Source organism: Microtus ochrogaster, chromosome 8, assembly GCF_000317375.1.
Source record: "Microtus ochrogaster isolate Prairie Vole_2 chromosome 8, MicOch1.0, whole genome shotgun sequence".
Lineage (NCBI taxonomy): Eukaryota > Metazoa > Chordata > Mammalia > Rodentia > Cricetidae > Microtus > Microtus ochrogaster.
The window spans coordinates 50,169,835-50,192,172 of record NC_022015.1 but is presented as its reverse complement, the minus strand read 5'-3'; the positions used below and the strand labels follow the sequence as shown (position 1 = coordinate 50,192,172).

The 22,338-nt window shown below is 38.2% G+C and overlaps 1 protein-coding gene across 1 annotated transcript in view; it reads right to left on the bottom strand.

The window, feature by feature from the left end:
• Positions 1-2,809: 2,809 nt before the first annotated feature.
• Positions 2,810-22,338, bottom strand: part of Aldh1a1 (aldehyde dehydrogenase 1 family member A1) — a 37,290-nt gene continuing 17,761 nt past the window's right edge. The window contains exons 4-13 of the mRNA XM_013348091.2: positions 21,487-21,616; positions 19,958-20,019; positions 18,233-18,361; positions 16,880-16,993; positions 13,055-13,157; positions 11,857-12,041; positions 10,236-10,400; positions 7,927-8,084; positions 6,125-6,199; positions 2,810-3,392 (exon numbers count right to left, since the gene is read on the bottom strand). Coding sequence (XP_013203545.1) covers positions 3,320-3,392; positions 6,125-6,199; positions 7,927-8,084; positions 10,236-10,400; positions 11,857-12,041; positions 13,055-13,157; positions 16,880-16,993; positions 18,233-18,361; positions 19,958-20,019; positions 21,487-21,616 — 1,194 coding nt within the window. The 3' untranslated portion in view covers positions 2,810-3,319. The remainder of the gene's footprint in view (positions 3,393-6,124; positions 6,200-7,926; positions 8,085-10,235; positions 10,401-11,856; positions 12,042-13,054; positions 13,158-16,879; positions 16,994-18,232; positions 18,362-19,957; positions 20,020-21,486; positions 21,617-22,338) is intronic.

Sequence of the window (22,338 nt, the reverse complement as noted above, 5' to 3'; positions counted from 1 at the left end):
GGTATTAGGTACTAATACTGTCAGTGTTAAATTATTTCAGTGGGAGGTAATTCCACTGTGTTTTTGTGAAAGAACAACTGTATTTACAGGACTGGAGAGGTAACTTCGGTTGAATTTCTGTTATCTACAAAATGTTCCTACAGGGAAATAGGTCTCTGTGTAGAAAATGGGACTGATAGAGTCCAAGGCTAGAAAATACCTAAGATTAGTAAGTAAATGGTGTAGGAGAGTTCTTTTCACTGCTCCTGCCACTCCTCTGCAAGCTTGAAATAATTTAGAACTAAGTTAGAAACTAAGTTACTCACTTAAGCCATTTCTGCACCTTCTCTTATTTTCCCAGAGCTAACAAATCTTTGAGTAAATAACTTTTAAAAAGTCAAACTAAAATCCTAACCCTAGGTGAAATCGTTCACAGTGCATCTATCTCAGGAAATTATTGAACACTGAATGTGATTGGATGTTCAGGGGCTTTGCTCTTGCCTTGCTGTAGATACTACATGAGGTAAGAAATTTGAGTTTCTTGTGGTTGGGAATTGTTTTCCACAACTATGATTGAGAACCATTTTTCCCTTTGGGATAAACCAGAATTGAAGAACCAGTTCAGAAACCTACTTTAGAACTGCTTTGGGGTGGGTAAATTTCAACAATGAAGTATTCAACACACTGAAAAATAGACTACTGGGCTTTATAAGAAAGATATGAGGACTGATAAGTAGATTTGATGGGAAGGGGACTCAATTGCTTAGCGAATGGGGATTTTTAGGTAATCACTTTTTTTCTGAGTTACAGAAAAAACAAGTAAGATCTCTATCTTAAGTCAGTTCTGTTTTGTGTAAATATTAAGAAATAATCAAATCACCACCATTCACAAATTTCAATGAGGCTATTTCAAAAATAGTTTCAGAAGTATATGTCTTTTTAAAAAAAAGAATGAAGGAGAAATGAAGATACAAATGGGGAAAGTGAAAAATTTCTGTAAGAAGAGACATTCGATAACTTCTATCTGAGGTTTGGTGCTCTCCTTCCCTGGATGGAACATTTCAATATCTGCCAGTTCAGCTTAGTATAGGTGAAAATGAAAATCTCTTACCGCACCAACATTGTAGATAACGAAGTCATATTTACAATCGCAAAGCTAAATTCTTCATAAAATCGCCCACACACAAATTAATAAGGAAAGGCTTTAAGAATTACTGCTGGTGTGGTTTTCATACAATTAATAAAACACAGCGTTCAGACACTCCAGAGAAGCCAGTACAAAGCAGAGAGCTTTTTGTTTAATCCTGCAAAGTCTTATTTACACAAGGAAGGTTTGATTTTTCAAATATTGGAACCTGCTTCTGGTTTTTGTCTTGTTCTGTGCTCAGCCTTCTCTAGGATGTAGGAGATGTGTTCTGGCGAGGTGTGCTGCCACAGTATTCACACGACTGCCTGCTAACCAATGAATGCATGACTCCAGCTCATCTTGTGAAAACAGAGGGTTTGTTCTGGGTTTAAGAAAATGAAAATTAGATGAAATAAGAAAATGGCATCCTCTCATCTGCAATTCTAACTTTTTTGTTTTCAGTGATCAAACACTGTTCAGTTTTCCCAAGATTTCCATTTCTCCAGATTTCCAAGTGGCAGTAATTATGTTGAAATCTTACACTGTAATTTTAATGATGGCAAAACTAATACGTTTATGTAAGTCTGGGGACCTCAAAATTGGAGTTGAAATTACTTTAGGTCTCTGGAGCCACTGAATTTCATTGGTTCTCACACAACTATGTGAAGGTAGCTATCAAAGTGTCATAATGTCATGGTCATGCTGCATGACCATGATAAACTATTTTAGTTGTGATCAGAATCTGGAAAGCACTGGTCTAGAGATCACTAACTTTTAAATTTTAAGTCGTCAAACTAAGAACATTTAGAATACACACATCAAAGCACACAATACTATTGATTTTATTTTAGTCCACCTTGCTTCCCACATGGGAGCACAGGCTAGAAGGATAAGGTCCTACTTTGAGGGCATAATGGGCACGTGGGACTACAAAGAAGGCATCATCTCAGAGGACCTTAGGGTCTTCAGAGTGCTCCCTCTTCCAGCAGCAATGCTTCCCTCAGCACCTTCTAACAAGGCTGCCTGAATAAGCTTGGTGTTAAAGGGGGCGAGCAGAAAGGCAAGCTCATGACTAAAATAGATTTGGGAAAATGTCATCATAAAACAAACCTAAGAAGTTATAGGGCTTCTTTGAATCTGTACTCTACGCTCAGTATAGAGTTGAAAACTGAAGAAGAGCACCTGATAGAATGTTTCTGCTCTTTTTTATAACTAATAATACTAGAAAATGATATTTCTTTCCCTTTATGCCCTGAAAATTAGCTTGTTATCAAGATCCATATCTAGTTGAATTTCTTCATGAAGTTATTCCCTGTTCCCTCAGAATTCATCTCTGCCTTTTTGCACATTACTGAATGCAGGGTTTCAAAAGCCTCGTTTCCATTACACACTCCCTTCTTTTGCTATGCCGGGGTATATGTGTTTGCTTTCCAGAAATAAACCACCTTGAGATGACAGTTATCAAGTATTAGTGGGACGGCACATCTGCTCAGAACTTTTAAGGCATTTGGAAATCAATTACTAATCATGTTTGTCTCTACTATATGTCAACTATTTCAAGAATTCTTCTGAGAAGTAAATTTTTTGTTTATTTGTTCTTGTTTTGCATTGCATGCTTTAACTCAATTTAATACTGCTTTTGACTGACCAGTAGAGTTTAGCCATAGCCCAAACTTATACCAAAATAATTACAGACAAACAAAATCATGCAAAGGGTGCCTTTATTAAGTTTTACATTCTAATTCCAGCTAGGAATTTCATTTGACAAGCAGGCATGACATTCTAGAAAACATTTCACCACACTCAGCAGGGATAACCACAGGGAACAGAGTAACTTACTCTGCGGTCATTATGTGTGTTGAGTAATTCAAGGGGTCACTGAGGGACAGAGTTTAAATCACTACTGGTTCTCCTTACTAAGTAAATATTCTGAACAAGTATCTACACTAAAGCACCTGATCAGGACAGAGTCACAGGGAGCATGCACCTAAATCTATCCTATTCATTTGGGGCAGGAATTAGGGTCACATATTAGAAGGCCAATGATTCTTTCAGATTAAGCTACATGTTTTCTATGTGTGACATTAATACTGATGAATCGCTTATGTTTAAGAAATCAATAGAAGAAAAAGTTAAAGGAGAACAGCACTCTACTGGTGACTATAGGAGATGTGTCCAATTGCTGAAGGGTTTCTCTTCACTCTGCTGGCTTCTCTATGAGTTCTTCTGAGATATTTTCATTGCGACCGTCTTTAGCTCAGTGTATTCATAAATGCCATGCTCACCCCTAGAGAGGAAAGAAAATTGCATATATAAACATGATTGCATATTACAGTGAAAGTCAAATATAATCCCTGGTAATTTGGTGCAAGGTTTTTTTTTTTCTTATCTGAGTAGGGACAAAGTAAAATATTTACTAACTACAGTATAGTCCATATAGTGGTTAGCTTACCATAAGCTCCATGACCAAATATAAACTCCCCAGTGGAGAGCAGTATTTTAAATGTCTTTTCTTTTAAATAATTCAGAACTCTGCTTATTTTTACAGAAAATATCCATTGTTTCCATTACTCCACTTGACCACATAACTAATTTTCCAAATCATAATTCAACCTGGTCAGATTTTGTGAGATTACCAAGTAAGAGAGGTGTAGCTGCCATTGTACTGTATGATCACTGAAGGTCAGTAGATGAAACTACCAGCTATACCAGAGCCTACACTCACCATCTGCATTGCTACAGAAGTGCTGAGCAGGTAGTCACCACCAAGATCTACTTTCATCCTGGGTTCTCTTCTTCTGAAGCTGTAGTTTTAAGGGATTCTTTTGATTCTTGGCAAAACAACCACCCAGTCTTTCTACCTTTTAGGTTGATTGTATGTAATTTTAGGGAGAAAAGAAACTAGAGTGGCCTGAGTCAGGCTCTTGGGATTTCAGTAAAGGTTGACTTTCTTTATTCATCAATTTTACATAATACATCCTGGAAACTTCAAAGCCATCCCCAAGTGAACAGCGGCTGAGACAAGTCAATCTTTAGGTACCAAAGTAACATTTATTCAGGGTTTTGCCCCAGACCAATTTTGGAAATTTTGGTTTCTTTCCACCTGGTGGATGATTTATCTAGGAGGATTGCGCTTAGCTATATACTGCATTTTTTTTTTTTTGGTAAGAAGATAAATTGCATGCTCTTAGGAACCTTCTCTATATTATAATACCTATGCACACACAGGTTTGCAGAGGAGCAGGATTTTGGTCCTTCTTACTCAGCGCTGCTCCTGAAGACTTCTCCTATGTATACAGAGGATGCCTTATCATGCCTAGAGTCACAATCTCCTTATATTAATTACTCTGTGAATAAAGTTTTGAAAATTCTTCTTGAAGGCTTCAATGGGACTACTTTATCACAGTAACTAAAGGACTTCAACTCAACTTTCTAAATTCTATTTAAAGATATTTTCATAAGTGTTTTATCTGAAAGAGATAGATAATTTAGCCCATTATTTTGGCCAAATTGTTTTCCATTCTTTTTAGAGCTGCAATCTCACTTGACACTCACTGGAGAATCATATGTGTAATATTGTTCATTTTGAAGCTGACGCTATTAGATTTGTGTCCATGAACATTTTCCAGCACAGAACACAGGAATAACTGCTTATGGTTCTTTTTAGCTCAGAACGTCTATGCCTTATGCCTTACGAGTTCTGGGCTTCCAAGTCCTCACTGCTCACATCAGCTGGTCATTTTATCACATGCTGCTAATTGTCGTGCCCAGCTCAGGATGACGTCTGTGACTGCATTTCCACTAAACTTCTGCATGACCTCATGCTTCTCATCACAGACCATGGAATACGTGGAAAGGCTTTAGTATCAGGCCATGTCTGCTCTCCCTTCTGTGCCAAGAAATTTACTTTAACAACAATTCAAAGAAATTGCTTGTGTTGACAAATATAGAGTAAAATAAAAAAATCCTAGTTCTCGTTTTAAGAACAATTGTTAAGAATGTCTTCTTGTTCTTATTTTTATTGATTGACTGAAAAGAAGAAATATCCTGTGAAGTACAGAGAGATTAAATTTGGAACATTCCCAAGATAAAGCAAACAAATGTGGAGTAGGATTACAAAGAGATAGATGTTTGTCATGCGACCTATTCCAGTGCCAGCAATGACCACAGGTTCAGAAATCAAATCTTGGGCTTCCTGGATTACCACTGAATGTATTAGGAACTGCATATCCCCAATTTTGACTTTTGGGGGCCCCGTTTTCATCTAATTTCATTCTGTTTTCTACCTTTTTTCTTTTTCTTTACTTTTTTATTTTCCTTTTCTTATCTTTCTTCCTTTTTCTCTTTCTTTCTTTTTCTTTTGAGACAAGATTTCACTGTGTAATCCTGGAGAGCCTGGGACTCACTATATAATCCTGGATGACAATTTGAACTCACTATGTAGATAATTTTGGCTTTGAAATTTCAGAGATCTGCCTGTATCTGTCTCCCAAATACTAAGTCTAATTCTTGAGAGTCATTAGTGAAAGTCACTTTTCTGGAGACATTTTTCAGCAAACTCCTTAACACATGCACCATTTTTTAGGTAAATGTCACCAGAAGCATATTATTTGGGGACAAGACAATTTTAATTCATTTTAGTGCTATATTTAAAGACCTAGAATGTTCCCACATTTATTTAAATGCATTCCTAGATTACAGGTTTATTCTTTTACTTTCTAAAATTTTTTTCCCTAATGACCAATTGTCACTTATAGCATAGACAATACTAAAAGCATGCAACAATTCAGCTATCATGGCAGGTACTTAGCACAGTTCCTTATGAGCAAAAAGAGCTTAATAAAGTATACTCCTGCAGTTGCTCTTCTGCACTTCCAAAATTTTAAATGATATTGTGTAGTAAGAAACTCCAAGGAAGAATGCAGGCATACTTCACTTTAGGTGGTGAAAATGGATCAGTCTCCTTGGAGTGACAATCCTTTTCACAAAACTATGCTTGTAATACAAGGTTTTACTTACAGTTCACGTCCATTTCCAGACATCTTGAATCCACCGAAGGGGCACTGGGCTGACAAGACCATATAGCAGTTTACCCTGAAGCAAGGAAGAAAAGGATATTACAAATAATTCTTATCTTACCCCATAATTACAAAGTTGGAATGGAAAGACTCAGAGGTCTCTTTAAGAACTCTATTATTCAATACTGTATACTTAATGGGATAAGAGGGGAATAAAGCAGCGCTGTAATTTACAAGGCAGAAAACAAGCACATATATTACCTAGGAACAAATAAATGGTACCACTATTAGTGTCAATAGTTATAAAAATAGATTCATCTGAATTACAGCAGAGGGAAGAGCCAGTGTGCCAGGAAAAGAAGTGTGCAATTCCAGGTGGTTGTGAGGTGCCCAAGTCGAGTGCTGGGAGCTGACTTTGGATCATCTGCAAGAGCAGAAACTTCTCTTCATTGGTGAGTCAACTCTCTAGCTCCACTTCCCTATTTCTGTAAAATTTGTCTATCCATCTGTCTGTCTGTCTGTCTGTCTGTCTGTCTGTCTGTCTGTCTGCCTGCCTGCCTGCCTGCCTGTCTATTATTTAGAGTGTATGTTTGTGTGCCTGATTTAAGAGGATTTATTAGAGGGTGTGATGGCCTGGCTCTCACTATGCTAGTCGTTTCAAGGTCTCTATGAATTCCTTACCCTCAGCAAGTTCCTGTTTTTACCATAGATATGATTAATAAATAACAGCTTTCAGGTAACTTAAATGATGAATTTAAGAAGTAGATTGCAATTTTGAGTTATTAGTGACTAACTAGTGACTTCCTTTGATGGAAGGAAAGATTTTTCAAGCGGGAAGGAGGGTAAAGAATTGCTTGGTTGTGTTTTTAGGATGCGTTTTGATTCCTGATTTTCCTTAAATGGATTAGGTGAGAGAAGGGAAATAAGCCTGCACTATTGCTAGGACTGAGGGAAGGAAGGCTTTATGAGAAAAAGGTTGCCAAGGAAATAATCAAGGGAACAGAGCTGGCTGGGCAAAGCAGCAGTTTGAGAGGCACAGCTGAGAATCATCTAAGTTAACTATAAAATTGAAGACAGATTTAGTCAAAAGTGAGAGAAAATTGCTTCACAAAATTTATTATGTTCTTCTAAAAATGACATAAAAATTCTAGAATAAGAATTTACAATACAAAAAAATACCCTAATATACAAGCTGAGAACCACCTTGCTTGGGATGCAAACCCAGGATCCAATTTACTCATGACCCTGAAGCAGGAACATGATAAGTTCAAAGCTAATCTGGACCAAAGAATGAGTTCAAGGACAGACTCAGCAACTCAACAAGTTCAAGTCTAATATATATATATACACAAACACACATATGTATATAATAAACTGGAGACAGTTCTGAGGCTTAGAGCACTTGTATAGACTCTACAGGGCACAAGGTCTAGTATTCATTGTGGAATATAATAAAGACAACATCAGCAACAATAATAACTTTCCACATACATAAGGCACCAGAACATTATCTAACATAGTTAAACTTGAAGACAACAATTTTTACCTCTGCTGTTCAAAATAGTACTCCATACCTTGAAATTATCTAGTAATTTTGACAATGTACAAAGTAACATGCATAAAATGTTTTAGAGAGGTAACTTGAAAAAGTTGGATAAAGTTAATTTGGCTTAAAAAAATAAGACAATTACTTTTCTAGTTGGTCTGGTAATTGCAAATGAGTTTTCAAATCTGAAGGAGGCCAACTCAGCCTGCACATGTGGCTGATACAGGAAGGGTACAGCTTACTTCAGATGCACTTACCACACTACCCCGGCCTGCAGAGCAGAAGAAACAGTGACAGCCTTATCCAGGTCTTTTGTGAAGACTCCAGCTGCCAGGCCATAGGAGGTATTGTTCGCTCTCTTGATCACATCATCTATAGTTTTAAACTTCATGATTTGCTGCACTGGTCCAAATATCTACACAAAAATAACACAAAAATAGATTAACAATATATACAGTACATATGCTTTAAATACACTACTTATGCTTCCCTAGAAGCCATTCTCCATTGGCTAAGCTCTCTCACTTTAGACCTGTGTGTAAGGATCAAAACAGATGACCCTGGTCAGTGAACATGGAAACATGTTGTGATCATGTGTGATTGTCTCTATGGAGCACACACCAATGATCATGCAGCATTTATTCTTACATGCTGTGACAGAGTGGCCCAAAATATAAGGACCAAACAGCAAATTACTAAGTGTATCATTTCTTTGGATACATCAAAGCCTAGTTTTCTTCGTTGCTCAAGTTACTGTACAGGACAGCATGATGAAGAAAGCAGTCCTGTGCTCTAAGAGTAACAAATGGACAACAATTGGGAACAATGTTTATGCTTCGAACACCAGTGTGTCATTGATTTAAATATCATCCATCATATTATGTTCATAGCATTCCATGATTATAAATGCTGTGTAATATAACACAGATTTTTATTCCCAAGTGTCGTCACATTGAATGCTATGCACCAGTACTGAACAAAATGACTCCTTAGTCAAAGCCTAACTCTGGAACTAATCTACAGTAAAGCCAGAGGTCCCTAGCAGTGGCCACCATCACACTTGATTATTCTAGTGTGAGCCAGTCTTGCACTTTTGCTGGAATCTAGTTAATAAAGCCCACACAACTCAGTCAATATCTCACCGCACAGGTAAGAAGAAACAACTGTGTCTTCTCAGAGATATTAAGCTTTTGTACTTTGAAAAGTTATTAATCAAACTTAAATAAAAGAGAGAGCTCTTGGAATGTTAGTATACTCTCCTGGGAAATATGAGCATGGTTGGCAAAACCTCAGAGGTGTCCAAAGGTTTTCTGGTTCTGAGTCTATTGGACTGTCATGGGGGGAGTTAGTGACACCTCCCTGAAGGCTGGGGCAGACCCTGGGGTTCTAAACTCTCTCATGACCCTGTAACTGGGAAGCAAAATGGTGTGACTACTGGAAAGGGAAAACAACTGGAGCAGGGTTATGGTGGATTCGCTGTGAGCTGTAGCAACTTAACTGACACAGTCTAGGCTCTGGGCTCCTATTTCGAAGCAGCAGATGAGCTATTCTAGTGAGCACATTATAGGAGCACAGTAAATGCTTCTTGAATGAAGATTATTTTCTGCTTTACTGTCCTTCTCATCCATGTTAATCAAGGTCTACAAGAACAATAGCTGTAATCAAAGAGGATTGGCCAGTAAGTGCAGAAATTCAAATGCAGTTGAGGAGTGAAATGATGCAAACAATCTAAATGTATTGTATGATCCACATATGATGTTTTTATTCTGTTCTTTATATTTATTTTCTCTTCTGGCACAGCTAAATAGTCCCCCTTTCTCCTTATTTGCTGACATTGTATAGGTAACGATAATAGCCTCTCAGATCCCCTGCCGTATCAGGGACATCTGTTTAAATTATGATTGCCTTTGAGTATCTTCTCATTGTAGTGTAGTACATGTCATTGTCATTGTCCAAGACAAATGCTCATATCTCTGCATATATTAAAAGTCCTTAGACTCATGATGTATGATAGCTACCATGTTAATCACGAACTAGTTCCTCTTAATTATTGTTGAATACTTGGGTACCATCCTTATTGATGCTACTTAGATGGCACTCCCAAAACTCACTTTTACTTCCCATATAAAGTCAGTCCACTCTGTCCCTGAAAGTTTGACTTTCTATTTTCATTTATTTATGTACTTATTTGTTTGTTTTTTTATCTATTTTCTGCATGACTGAGATCATCCAGAATATGTTGTTCAGTGCCTGGCATATGTAATGCAATGTTGTGCACATTTGTTTCTGTTTTGACAAATGACAGGGCCATTTCCCATTTCTGTAAGGCTGTGATGGAAGCACCTTAGAGAAGCTGCTGTGGACTTTGTTCTGTGTGTGACATAAACTAATTGTAGACCATTGGATTCCTCAGTGATCCTTCTTGATCTCAAATTACTTAAGGGTTTACCAACAAGCATTTCAGGGGAACACTATTCAAGGAGCTGTGGGTTTTAGAGGGACATGGGTTAAACACAGAAGAACATGACAAGCTCAGAAACAGAATCACGTAGAGTAGAACTATTACCTCCTCTTTGGCAATGCGCATCTCATCGGAAACATTGGTGAACACTGTGGGCTGAACAAAGAAGCCTTTGTTCCCCCAGCGTCCACCACCACACTCCAGTTTGGCTCCTTCTTTCTTCCCACTCTCAATGAGATCAAGTATTTTATCATGTTGTTCCTTGTCGATCTAGTTGAAAGAAATCATAGGGAGAAGGAAAGTAAATGTAAACCATTATATCAATGGCCCTCAATATGTGAGTGGCAACCATTGGAAAACACGTATTTTTGATAGTATTAGAAACCCCCAGCCACAAATTTATTTTTCTGGTTACTTCATAACTGCAGTTTTGCTACTGAATGGTGACTCACTTCCTAAGACCACGAGAAATATGTGTTTTCTGATTATCATGACCCACAGGTAGATAATCGCTGCATTCAACAACTCTAACGTCCAGGATACCCTCAAGTCAGTTCAGCAGAGGTTCAGCTCATTCTACCTATTCTCAGCTGAGTTTTTCCTGTGATTTTTTTTTGGGGGGGGGGGAAGAAAAGTGTAAGAGTTTGTAAATTTAGTACATTTACTAAGCACAGCGATTGGACCTTTCACACATCTGTTATGTATTCGCCTTGGAAGAAATGTGTTAATGATTTAACACATACGCCTGAAAAGTTAGTCCTTACTGAGATAAAGGAGTAACGTGAAAAGGAGGACTTTGATCCTGATCCAGTGAGTATGTCACATGAGAAGGAGGTGTTTTTGAGTATAGGAGACCTTTATTCTTCAGAGAGGAAATTGTAGTAAGGAGAGAGGCTACTTGTTGGTTCCCAGACACTTAACCCCAAAATAATCACACAGAAACTATATTATTTAAAACACTGCTTGGCCAATTACTTAAATTTATTGCTAGATAGCTCTTATATCTAGAACTAACCCATCTCCATTATTTTATATTTTACCATGAGGCTCGTGGCCTACTGGCAAGGTTTTGGTGTCTGTCTCTGGTGGGGATATATGGCTTCTTTTTGACTCTGCTCTTCGTTCTCCCATCATTTAGTTTAGGCTTCACTGCCTACCTAAGTTCTGCCCTATCAACAGGCCAAGGCAGTTTCTTTATTAACCAATGGTATTCACAGCATACAGAGGGAATCCCATGTCAGGGAATATGCCTATTGTTGGGTCATGTCTATTGTTCAGGATGGCCTTTTAAACAGTATGAGTTTGCCTGTTCTAGTTAGTCACTTTGCCCTGGAAAATTCCTGACTTATTTCCTGAACTTTGGGAACTACCACATATATTCAGTTTTTATCTGGGTGCTGGATTCAAACTCTGAACTAATGCTTGCAGGGCAAGTGCTTTATCCACTGGGATATCTTCTCAGATCTTTACATCTGTACATGTTTCATTCCCAGCATTATTCCTAAACTGTTTCTAGATATGTAAAAGTTTTTTGCCAACACAAAATTAAAATGATTTCTTTACTATTGGGAATTAGCCTTTTTAACATAATGAAGTCAGAGTTATAATGTCCCCTAGCAAAACACATAGCTAAGAGGTAAAGTCAACACTATCAACATGAGTTCTAGTAGTTCTTTGCACTTGTATTGGAAATGCTTGTCTTTTTTTTTTTTTATTCTATACTTACCTGAGGGCCTTGATTTATTCCTGCAGTCAGAGGATTTCCAAGAACATATTTCTTAGCTCGCTCAACACTCCTTTTCACAAACTCATCATAAACTGATTCCTCAACAAAAATTCTAGATGCTGCGACACAACATTGGCCTTGATGGTAGAACACACCATGGTGTGCAAACTCAACAGCCATGTTCACTGCAAAGGAAATGTTTACATTAATGCAGAAATGTTTTCTAAAGCACACACACGTGCATGTGTGCACACACACTCATCCTGAAGAGATGGTTGAGTGATTAAAAGCACTTGGAGCTCTGCTGGTGCACTGGAGTTGAATTCCCAGTGCCCTCGAGAGATGGGTCACAATCTCCTATCGCTACTTTCTCAGAATCTCTGAAGTAACATGTGAGCCAATAGTTACTGCTTCAGTTGTAGTGAGGAGATTTTAGAGAATAATAAACTGGGGACTGTGCCATGTGTTGTGCAATAACTAGAAAATAAGTTTTAAAATCTCCAGTAAGGAGCACAACAGTCACAACAGCAAACTTGATGAACTATTTGTGCTTAGAGTCTCACTGTAATTATGCAACTATTGAAGGAATGCTAGACCATGAATTTTAGTGAACTTACTCCTAAATGAGTAACCTGAGGATTTCATTTGGTAGTAAAAATCAGAATGGTTTGGAATTTTATGGATGGGTTCACATACAAATGATAAACTCAGTGTATTTCAACTTCACTAACATTAATTGGAAAAAAGAAGAAATTATTTAAACAGAATATTATTTAAATCTATTATTCTTTATTCTTCTTCTAAATGGTCCCGAGTGAAGGCAGAAAGAAATTATAAAATTTCTGACAGCAAAACTCCTTTTGGCTCCAAACGGCTCAAGTATCTCATGTCCTCTGCACAATTAAAGATACGATGATACAGTATTATCAAAACCATATCAAGATTCTAGATGCAGCTTATTTATACTACCTCAGATTGACACTGGAAAGGAGCAAGCTATTCCAACACAGGGCAGAATCTTATCTGCATGTAATTTATCTAATATATGGAACAATTCAAAGGCTTTGCAGAATCATCACAGACTCAACTTAATTCCTTACACCTTGAAGCAAAGTCACCTCGAAACTCCAGGTGATGTGTGACATCATCAGGCATCGGGAGGAAGAAGGTGAGATGCTAACAAGGGACTTGTACTCACAGTCAGCATCTGCAAACACAATGCAAGGACTCTTTCCCCCCAGCTCCAGGGTGACCCTCTTCAGATTGCTTTTTCCTGCAGCTTCTTTGATCAGTTTGCCAACCTGAAATCAAACATCACAGAGCACACTTAGTTTGTTCTTATTTAGATAGGTTCGTTTAATTCTTTCAATTTATAAGACATTTACATCACCATGAAATTTCATTTGGAAGAAACATGAAATGCTGGTGTTTAGGACCTGGCAACGTCAGTTGTGAAAGCCTCCACCATCAAGTCAGCAAATACGAGGCAAATCAGAAAATGTTTGTGGACAAGAGCGGAGACACTGTAATTGCGAGAGCTGACTTTCATGTGTGGGCAGATAAACTTATTTTTCATTTTCATCATAACTTTCTTTCTGTGTTTGATCAGAAATACACCAAAACACATCGCATATTGACTTCCTATCCCTCTGGTGACATTTAGAGAACTCAGTTCCTCCTTAGTTTGGGTTCATCTCTTAGCCCAGATTCTCTTGGAGCCCTCCTCTGATGACTCTAGATGAGTGTGATTCTTTTTTTCCGGGTCTTCCAAAGAAACATGTGAAAATACACCTGGAATGCCCTAAATGGTATCGTACATATCTGCAAAAAATGTCCCATCAGATTGCCACATGTCCGTGTGTGCTTCTCACAGTACGCTTATTGTTTATGGATCTCAGTACCCCCTTCACTCTGGTCTGTGCTTCTGTTTCTCCTACACATGTGCTCACTCTGCACAATCGACACTGAAAAGACTGACGCTGAGCTCTGTGTTCCTCCTGTCCTTATCTGTAATCCTCCCATTCTTTGTTCTTCCGTAATTCTAGGTCCTTCATCTAAAAGATGACATTCATTTCAGTATTAATTTCATTTTATTTTATTGTCTCTTTTTAGATCCGTTTGAATGAAAGCTATTTTCTAAACAATAGTTTTTCTTTTCCATCCCTAACTCCAGGTTTTATAATGACTTGGACTTCATTATGTACACCACAATCACATTCTAATGAAAATATTCTTTGCCCTGCCTTATAGAGGTTGCGATTATATTTTGTTTCTTTAATCCTCTGTGTTTCTTGTACTATTCCACATACTGGATAACTCTTTCTGTCATATCAGAGTGTTGAGATCATTTCTATGTCGATACTGCATTGCAATTATGCATTACAGAAAAGATATTCATTCTACTAAGATTTTCATATTATTACTAATTTTATAGGCTTAAATTTAATTCCTGAAATTAGATGAACAAAAATAAACAAAAGTTAGTCATGTCCTGGGGAAGCCCTACCTGAAATTTGCCTTCCCTACTTCTCTCTCATGCTTCTGCCTTCCTTCATTTTTTGTCCTTTTTTTATTGCTGACAGTGTATCCCTGTATAGCTCAGTCTGACTTCAAACTTGTGATCCTCCAACTTTGCTTCCCATGTGGTGTGTGCCACCATGCTGAGTCTCTGTAGCACAGTCCCTGTGACTGTTTCCATTTAAGAAGTTACTGTTTTCTATATTACAAATTTTACCTTTCTGGAGTTACCCAATCAGTTTAGTAGAAAAGTTCTCCTAACACAGCTAACGTTTGCCATAGTTAATGGAGTAAGACCAGAAGAAAATTTCTAAAGCTACACATGCCAAAGAATGAATAGGAAAGCTGGTTAGAAATATGAGGGTGGAATAAAGATTTTACATATGTCGCAGTTTCAGGTGGACAATTTGAAGCTTACTTGAATTTTCTCAGAAAAACAGCAAGTAATTTTTTTCCCACGATTTTACCAGTAAAATTTTATTTTTCCAAAGAGGACAATGAGAATGGTCAAAACTCAAACTGTCATCCTCTAGTGGTATCCCGCGTGAAGCAGAGGTGACCAGTGTTCTCGAAAATGTGTCTTACGCAATGTGGCTACGATTCTTTTAAAAACATGAGTTCTTTAAAATTTTCAATGTCGAAATTACATTAAAATTTTTGTTAGATCGTTTCATTATTGTGACCATGAGAGATGCAATCAATCTATCATTTGCTTCTGGATTAAAAATGGCTCAGGACCTTTAGTATAAATCAGGTAACAAACTTTGAGAAAAACGAATAAACAAGTTTCCACAGAGCGCTTGTGTTGGGCTAATGCTATGTTTCCCCTCATTGTGGCTTCTAAAATGGTGCTGTTATCATTCTGTTATTTAGAGGCCACCATTGTGTGGCTAACCCTGAACAACAGAGTCTTTGAGACTAGCCAGACATAAAAAGAGATGAATCCGCAAGGACACACATGCTCTTGATTATCAGACAGTGAGAACACAAACGGAAACATTGTTTAATTCATGATTTTCTTAGAACTTCAGCTAGGAGCACCGAGGCAGTGTGGGAACACTGGGGGTCAGGTGAGAGGTGCAGATACCCACATGCAAACCAAAACCTGGGAAAAGGAAAAGTGACCAAGATATTTCCTGAGTTCTCAGAGGGGTGTTAAGTGTCTTATTCTACAGGCTCTCCTTTTTTATTAAGTAAAACTGTGAAAAATAGATGTTACATTCAACTTTTCAAATAAAGAAACTCAAATTTGGCAAAGATACTTAACTTTTTAGAGACATAGTTCTAAGAGAGTTAGATTGGAATTTGAGCCCGAGGTTGCCTGATCTCCTAACTTCCATGTTTATGTGTGTGTGTGGGGGGGCATATAAAGAGTTCTCAAAATGGTGCATGAATTAGGATCACTTTATGACAACTGAGCATTCATGCTTCATCTGGGGTCAGGACCGAAAGCCTTCAGCACAGATGGCCTGGAGAAGCCAGCATAGGTTTTAGACCCAGATATGCCCATTGAGTCCCCATTGCAGAAGAGTAGAGATCCCAAGAATCTATCTGCCTGCCTTTTCCTTCCCTGATATATTGACCTACAGCATCACCATTACAGCAGCTGTTCTTGCTTCTCAGTCCTCAAGTAGTTAAGAGAGAAACCATTTCTCAGTACCTCCATCAAGTTTTGGCACCTATCTGGCTTCAGCTGAGTTTTTCTTTCCTTGATCTTCTGCCTTCCCCATCTTATTTACTTCTTGTAGGTGTGGATTGCTTGGTATAGTCTATTCTTTCTTCTTTATCACCTATGGCGATGAAGCCTGCAGTATCTTTTCCGTTGAGTAATGAACTAAAAAGTGATGGCCAAGTAGGGTGACTCAAACATGACTTTGCTTGAAATAGCATCTTTTCTACATCTTTTTTTGTTTATATAGAAGCTCATGCAATATCGAGAACTATATTCAAGCCTTTTTCTCTCCCTCCACCTGCCACTTCTTCTCATAGTGTTTTGGGCTCTTTCCTGTTTTTCAACTTTGTATGGGTTGAATGGTGACGTCAGAAGCACGGAACACTAAGGCTCTCCATCAGAAACATGGAAGGAAGAGGAATTTGTCTCCCTATCAAGGCATGTTGGGTAGACAGTACAAGCAAGATGCTAGTGTTGAGACTCTACTATTTGATTTTCTTAATCTAGAGGTTGTACTTACATTCACTCATATAAATCACTGTGGTCTGACTTATATGCTTTACCATCCACTTTCCCACTCATCTGAAAGCCCAGAGCCTATATTTCTAAGCGATAACAAGAAACACTTTGAAAATTGCAATCATTCTGAATTAGTAGCAGTTATTTTCTTTCATCCTAAATCCACCCACTTTGTTCTTGATAAACATATTTCAAGGGCAGAGTAAGTAACAAATCATTGAAACAACTTTTGTTTGTAGAAGTGTTGGCTGAGAACCAGCTGTGGAGACCAGGCTTGTTCTCATTAAAGAGGAGGCACCCAGAGACTGGTACTACCTGTGTTGATCCTGTGAAGGCCACTTTGTCGATGTCCATATGAGAGGAAATGGCTGCCCCTGCAGTTGGCCCATAACCAGGAACAATGTTCACCACGCCAGGAGGAAATCCTGCCTGCAAGTTAAGAGGCAGACAGTCAACAATCAAGAATTTAATTCTCAATAGAGGTGACTACATGACAGAAACTGTTTTCTTCTTCTAACCTTTAAAGTTTTTTTGTACCAAGAAAAATTCACTTAAGTATTTATTATTTTTAATTATCATTTCCTTTCCTTTTCTATATGAAAATGTGCTCAAAGGTGATATGATTGAGAAACACCTTCTTCCAAAGCCAAATATCTCATCAATAGATTGTAGTTGCAATGATTAGCTGTGTCAACTGTCAGAAGGGGGAACTCCTTGAAAAAGGAGCCAGAAAAATATGATAAAGTACGTACTCCGAAAGAAAGCACTTAGTATCCTCAGCAAAGCTAAAAGTCTAAAGAGAGGGCACATTTTCAGTTTTTCACTCTTGACTTTCGAAGCAGAGTAGCAAAGCTACAAATCCCTAGAGGTATTGTTTATCAGGAAGACATCGCATAGCAAAGCCTCTCATCCCAGAATGATAGTACAGAGTGATTCCTGTTCCACTGAACGCAACAAAGACAGAGGCACTAGTTTGATGGGCATACTAAGATTTCAAGGTATTTGAATCAAAAATGCCTCATTTTGACAAATTTTGTCCATTTTAAATTGAAATGAAAAATATCTTAAGGATATTGTTTCAGATTTCAAAATTCTAAGTTGCCCTTTTGACTTTTTGGTATTATATTAAGAGAAGAAACCGGTAAGTTGTTTTTAAAGGGTGAAATCACTCATTTTGGTTAATTAAAGTGTCATGTACTCTGTGCACTTTGAATAGGAAAGAAACTTTATCTGAAGCTGTGATGGACAAGTGACCCAATGTTACAACAAACATATTGACACATGTGGCCTCTAACCTTCAGTCACATTCAAACTAAAATAACTGAAGAAATTCACAGCAACAACCCAGCCGGTTATAAGTGCAGCAGTGACAACACACATTTCAGCAATGGAAAGAATGTCATTGTGTCCTCAGGAATTACGTTCACGAGACTGGAGCAATATAAGTAACGGATTACAAGGTGACTGGCTATAAGCCTCTGTGATTATTTATCTGGAGACGCACTTGTATTGGCTGACAAAAGTTATAGCTTGTAGTTCTGCTGCTTTTTTCTCCATGACTGGGCAGAAGCCATGTGTGATGCGTGAAGCTCACCGCAGTGCAAACCAGGCTGTAAGTTGAACGGGGGACCCTGAATTCGCCTGCACGTTTAGACTCTGGAGACTTACCTCTTTTACTAAAGATGCCATATGAAGAGCAGTGAGAGGGGTTTGCTCTGCGGGTTTGACGATCACTGTGTTCCCACAGGCAAGGGCAGGGCCTATCTTCCAAATGAACATGAGCAACGGGAAATTCCACTAGAAAGCAAAATTGAGCAATTTTACATTGTCTCAAAGAACAGTTTCTAAAACAGCCTGCCTTGATAGATGTTGAGTAAAAACTGGTAAATTCTGTGTAATTATAAGGCATATCTTACGTAGGTTCACTGCTAAAAGCAACTTGTAAATGCTAAATGTCCTGAACTAACCACATAGAAGGGAATAGGGAAACACTCCCAAATTTAATCAAGTACTGTTATTTTGAATTCTTATTCTACAAGGGTGATATTATTTTATGTTTTTTAAATAATTAAGTATGTCAAATGTTGTAGATAGTTTAAAAATATGACAATTTCTCCCTATATCTTTCTAGAGAGCATTTACTGAATTCACCCAATTATAAGATCTTTCAGCACATTTAATATCTAGGAGACTTCATTTTTTCTTCTTAGATCCTGGAGACTGAAACCAGGTCATGGACATACTGAATGTACTTTCCACAATACAGAACTTTGCTCAGGCCAAGATAAACAATATCATCGAAGGCAAATCAAGTTCACATCCAGTGGGGTAAATGCTTGGGTTTGGATTTCAGAAAACCATTGGCCACATATAAGAAATAAGATGTGCTACTGCTTCTCACTCCAATGCATTCTCCACTCATGAGTCCTGAAAACAGTCCTCTCTACTTTAGATGTCTCCAGGATTAATTGAGAAATTCAGAGCTATGGCAAAGCGCACACCTGCCTATCATGAGTGAAGCCCAGGGTTTGAATCCAAGAAAAACAAAACAACACAGGGGAAGTTAATGTTTAAATGTATCCAATAGTCCTAGCTGGTAGAGTGAAGTAAGTATATTTGAACATTTTTTAAGTCTTTGAAGTACTGGACAGTTCCATGAAATACATTGATATATTCATCTCACTAAAGGAGAGTCAATGTCATTCCGAAAACTTCGGGACAAACTTCACTGTGTTTTAATTTTGCCTTTTAAATAGTATCAGATGTATCTGGCCAGTGTTCTCTATTAATCTTGGAGGAAATCTGGTTACATCCGGAACATGGTATTTTTGGCTGAATAAATTTAAGTACTAATCTCTGTTAACTAATGGTGCAATACAGGCCACAAACTATTCCAGTTTTCATGGAGACTTTTCCTTCCATTTAAATCAAAAGATATTTTACAAGACTTGAGCAATCTTGCTGTTGCCATTGTCCATGGTGGGAAGTCTCAGGAGCAGACAGAAGCATTGGGAGCTGTGGACCCTGCTGTGTCCCACTGAAGTATCCCAACACAGATGAGCCATGTCAAACTTTGTCTTACACTTGTAAAGCACAGTTCACGAGAACCAGAACAGAGTACAATTTCCAAACAACCAATTCTCAAATACTTAGGGCTTATTTGGCAACACTGAAACATTCTCACACGGTACAGCAGTAGTTTTAGGGGGTTCTGGACCAGATAATTCATATCCAAGAAGCTAGGTTACAGGAATACGAGCTTCAGACAGTCAGACTTACTGAATTTACTTCACACAAAATCATCATATAAGCTTCACTTGTGTGGGTATGACCTTCAGATCAAATGGAATCACAGCTTTCTTTCCCCCATGGGAGTCATTAAGAAGAACTTACAGGGATGATTTGGCCACACACTCCAATAGGCTCACGTCTTGTATAAGTGAAAATATCTCCATCTGAAAAACAGAGCAAACACACCATCCAGCAAAGGCAAATGTGGGATCTACTCAGGACAGGGTGTTGTGAGCGTGGTATGAAAGGAGGTTCCACAATGAAGAACAAAGAGAAACAAAATATCCCATCTACAAGGTTAATAACGTAAACAACAGAGCTCTCAAACAGCAGTTAGAATGGACAGGCTGAAATACAGGGAAATAAGTCAGTAGGTGGGCAAAGATCTGACAAGGTTAACTCCATTCCTAGTATTCTGAGATGGCTGCCTTCCCTGCAGCACCTGTGTTCACAGAGTGATGCAGGAAAAGTTCTGGGAGGGGAGGTCCCCTTTGGGTAAGGAGCCAACATGCAAATGTTTCCAGCATTCCAAATCTCCCAGTAGTACCAATCTTTAAAAGGTAAAAGATTTAAAATAGCCAACCATCTCCCCAGAGTAAGCAGTCTTTCTACTGACTTGAAATTATAGGTTTTTCTCTTGCCTATCAAACACACATACAGTGTCTTTCAATCTACCATCTGGGTTTGGTCAACTCCTGTGCCACGCTTTGGTGTAGCCACCCTGGGAATTTTGCTGTTTTGTGTTTTGTTCTGGGTCTACTGCTACCACGGCGGTGCTTCCCTGTCAAGTTCTCGCGGCATTCTCAGCAGCTTCTTCTACCTTCTCTAAGAGTGGAGTGGGAGCCACGAAACATCCCCGTTCACGTTCCCTCTGTTGTCTCGTTTCATCTTCTTGCTTCCTAGTGACCACCTCTCAGACTGAATCCTTCAGTTAGTGGAAATGTATGCTAGTGTCAGAACTGGAAGTGGACTCTTAAGTTCCTGAAGTCATTCCGATTATAGACATGAAATTCAGCCTTTATTTTATTGCCAAATTGATTCTTTCCCTCTGGAAATACTTTTCATGTGTCTGTTCTGCTACATGCATATAGAGGAATACTTGTACAAATTCTTCCATGCAAACCTTTAAACTCAGCGAGTGAATATTTTCTCATCATGTTTTGTGTGTTGGGAAGCATGTTAATATGAATTAGTTTTGTTTTGTTTTTTTAAATAAATTGAACTTAAAGGGGCACACTTGCCTCTTTCTGGACCAAACGTCTTAAGCAATCACATTAAAGGTGGAATGTCGATGTTGTTATGGAAATGAAGCAGAAATCGGTGATTTCAGTGGCTAACTCTGAAAGTTTGAGCATTTAGACACCTCACTTGGATTTGTAAATGATGATTCTATGAGAACAGCTCACTGTACTGCCTTCTACACTCTCCATAGTTGTAATTCCCACATGATTACCTTTAAAATCTATTGACTCAATACAACTCTCTTCTTCAGAAATGTGTTGATCCAAAGTCAAGGGGAAAATAATTATTGCCTTATTGTTCGACATCTTTCTCAGAGTTTTAAGTTATCATCTCTATGGTGGTCGCCTTGCCTCTCCTACCAACCTTGCTTTTTTTCTAGGTATACTTACCGCTTGGTATTGTTTGGCCATGGATTTTGTCAGCCCAGCCTGCACAATATTTTAATGCTTTTATGCAGCCTCCTAAATCTGCCAAGTATGCATTGGCGAAGACTTTCCCACCATTGAGTGCCTCCATTGTCTGAAAAGCCAACACAAACCACAGTTTACTATCACAAAAAGAACATTAGATTAAGAACATTGCCCTCTCTATCTTTCAACCATTTTCAGAAGAGGCAGCTCTTTGTCCCTCTCATCTCCCTCCCCTTCTTCTCTTTTTTCTTCCCCCCCCCCCTCTCTCTCTCTCCATCTCTCTCTCTCTCTCTCTCTCTTTCCATCTCCCTTTCTCTCTCTTCCCCCATACCCTGTAATAAACTTTCTATACCCCCCACAAGAACATTTCTCAATGGAGCTGGCTCAGTGGAGTGCTGTTCCAGAAAAGTCGGTTCAACCCCTACAAGGTAATTTACAGTCATCTGTAATCCCAGTTACATGTAATATTATGGTTCCTTCTTCCCTGTAAACACATTAATGACACACATAGTACATAGATACACATAGTACATAGATACCCCCCTACATGAAACAATTTAAAATAAAAATGAAGAATCATATACTAATGTATGAATGAGCAGCATAATTAGACTCAGAAGTTTGCTAACAAGAGTAAAAAAAGACGTAAAAAGTAGGTGGTTGGTATCATGAGGGGCAATGTTTTGGCAATTTTCAAAGATTCATGAATTTCTCCCTAAAATACTTCAGAAACAGTAAATTGGAAAAACCAGTGACATTGTTAAAGGAACATTTGACCATGAAAAAGACTCTAAACAATTCTAGAGAAAAGGCAGGATGTTTGTGTGCTTT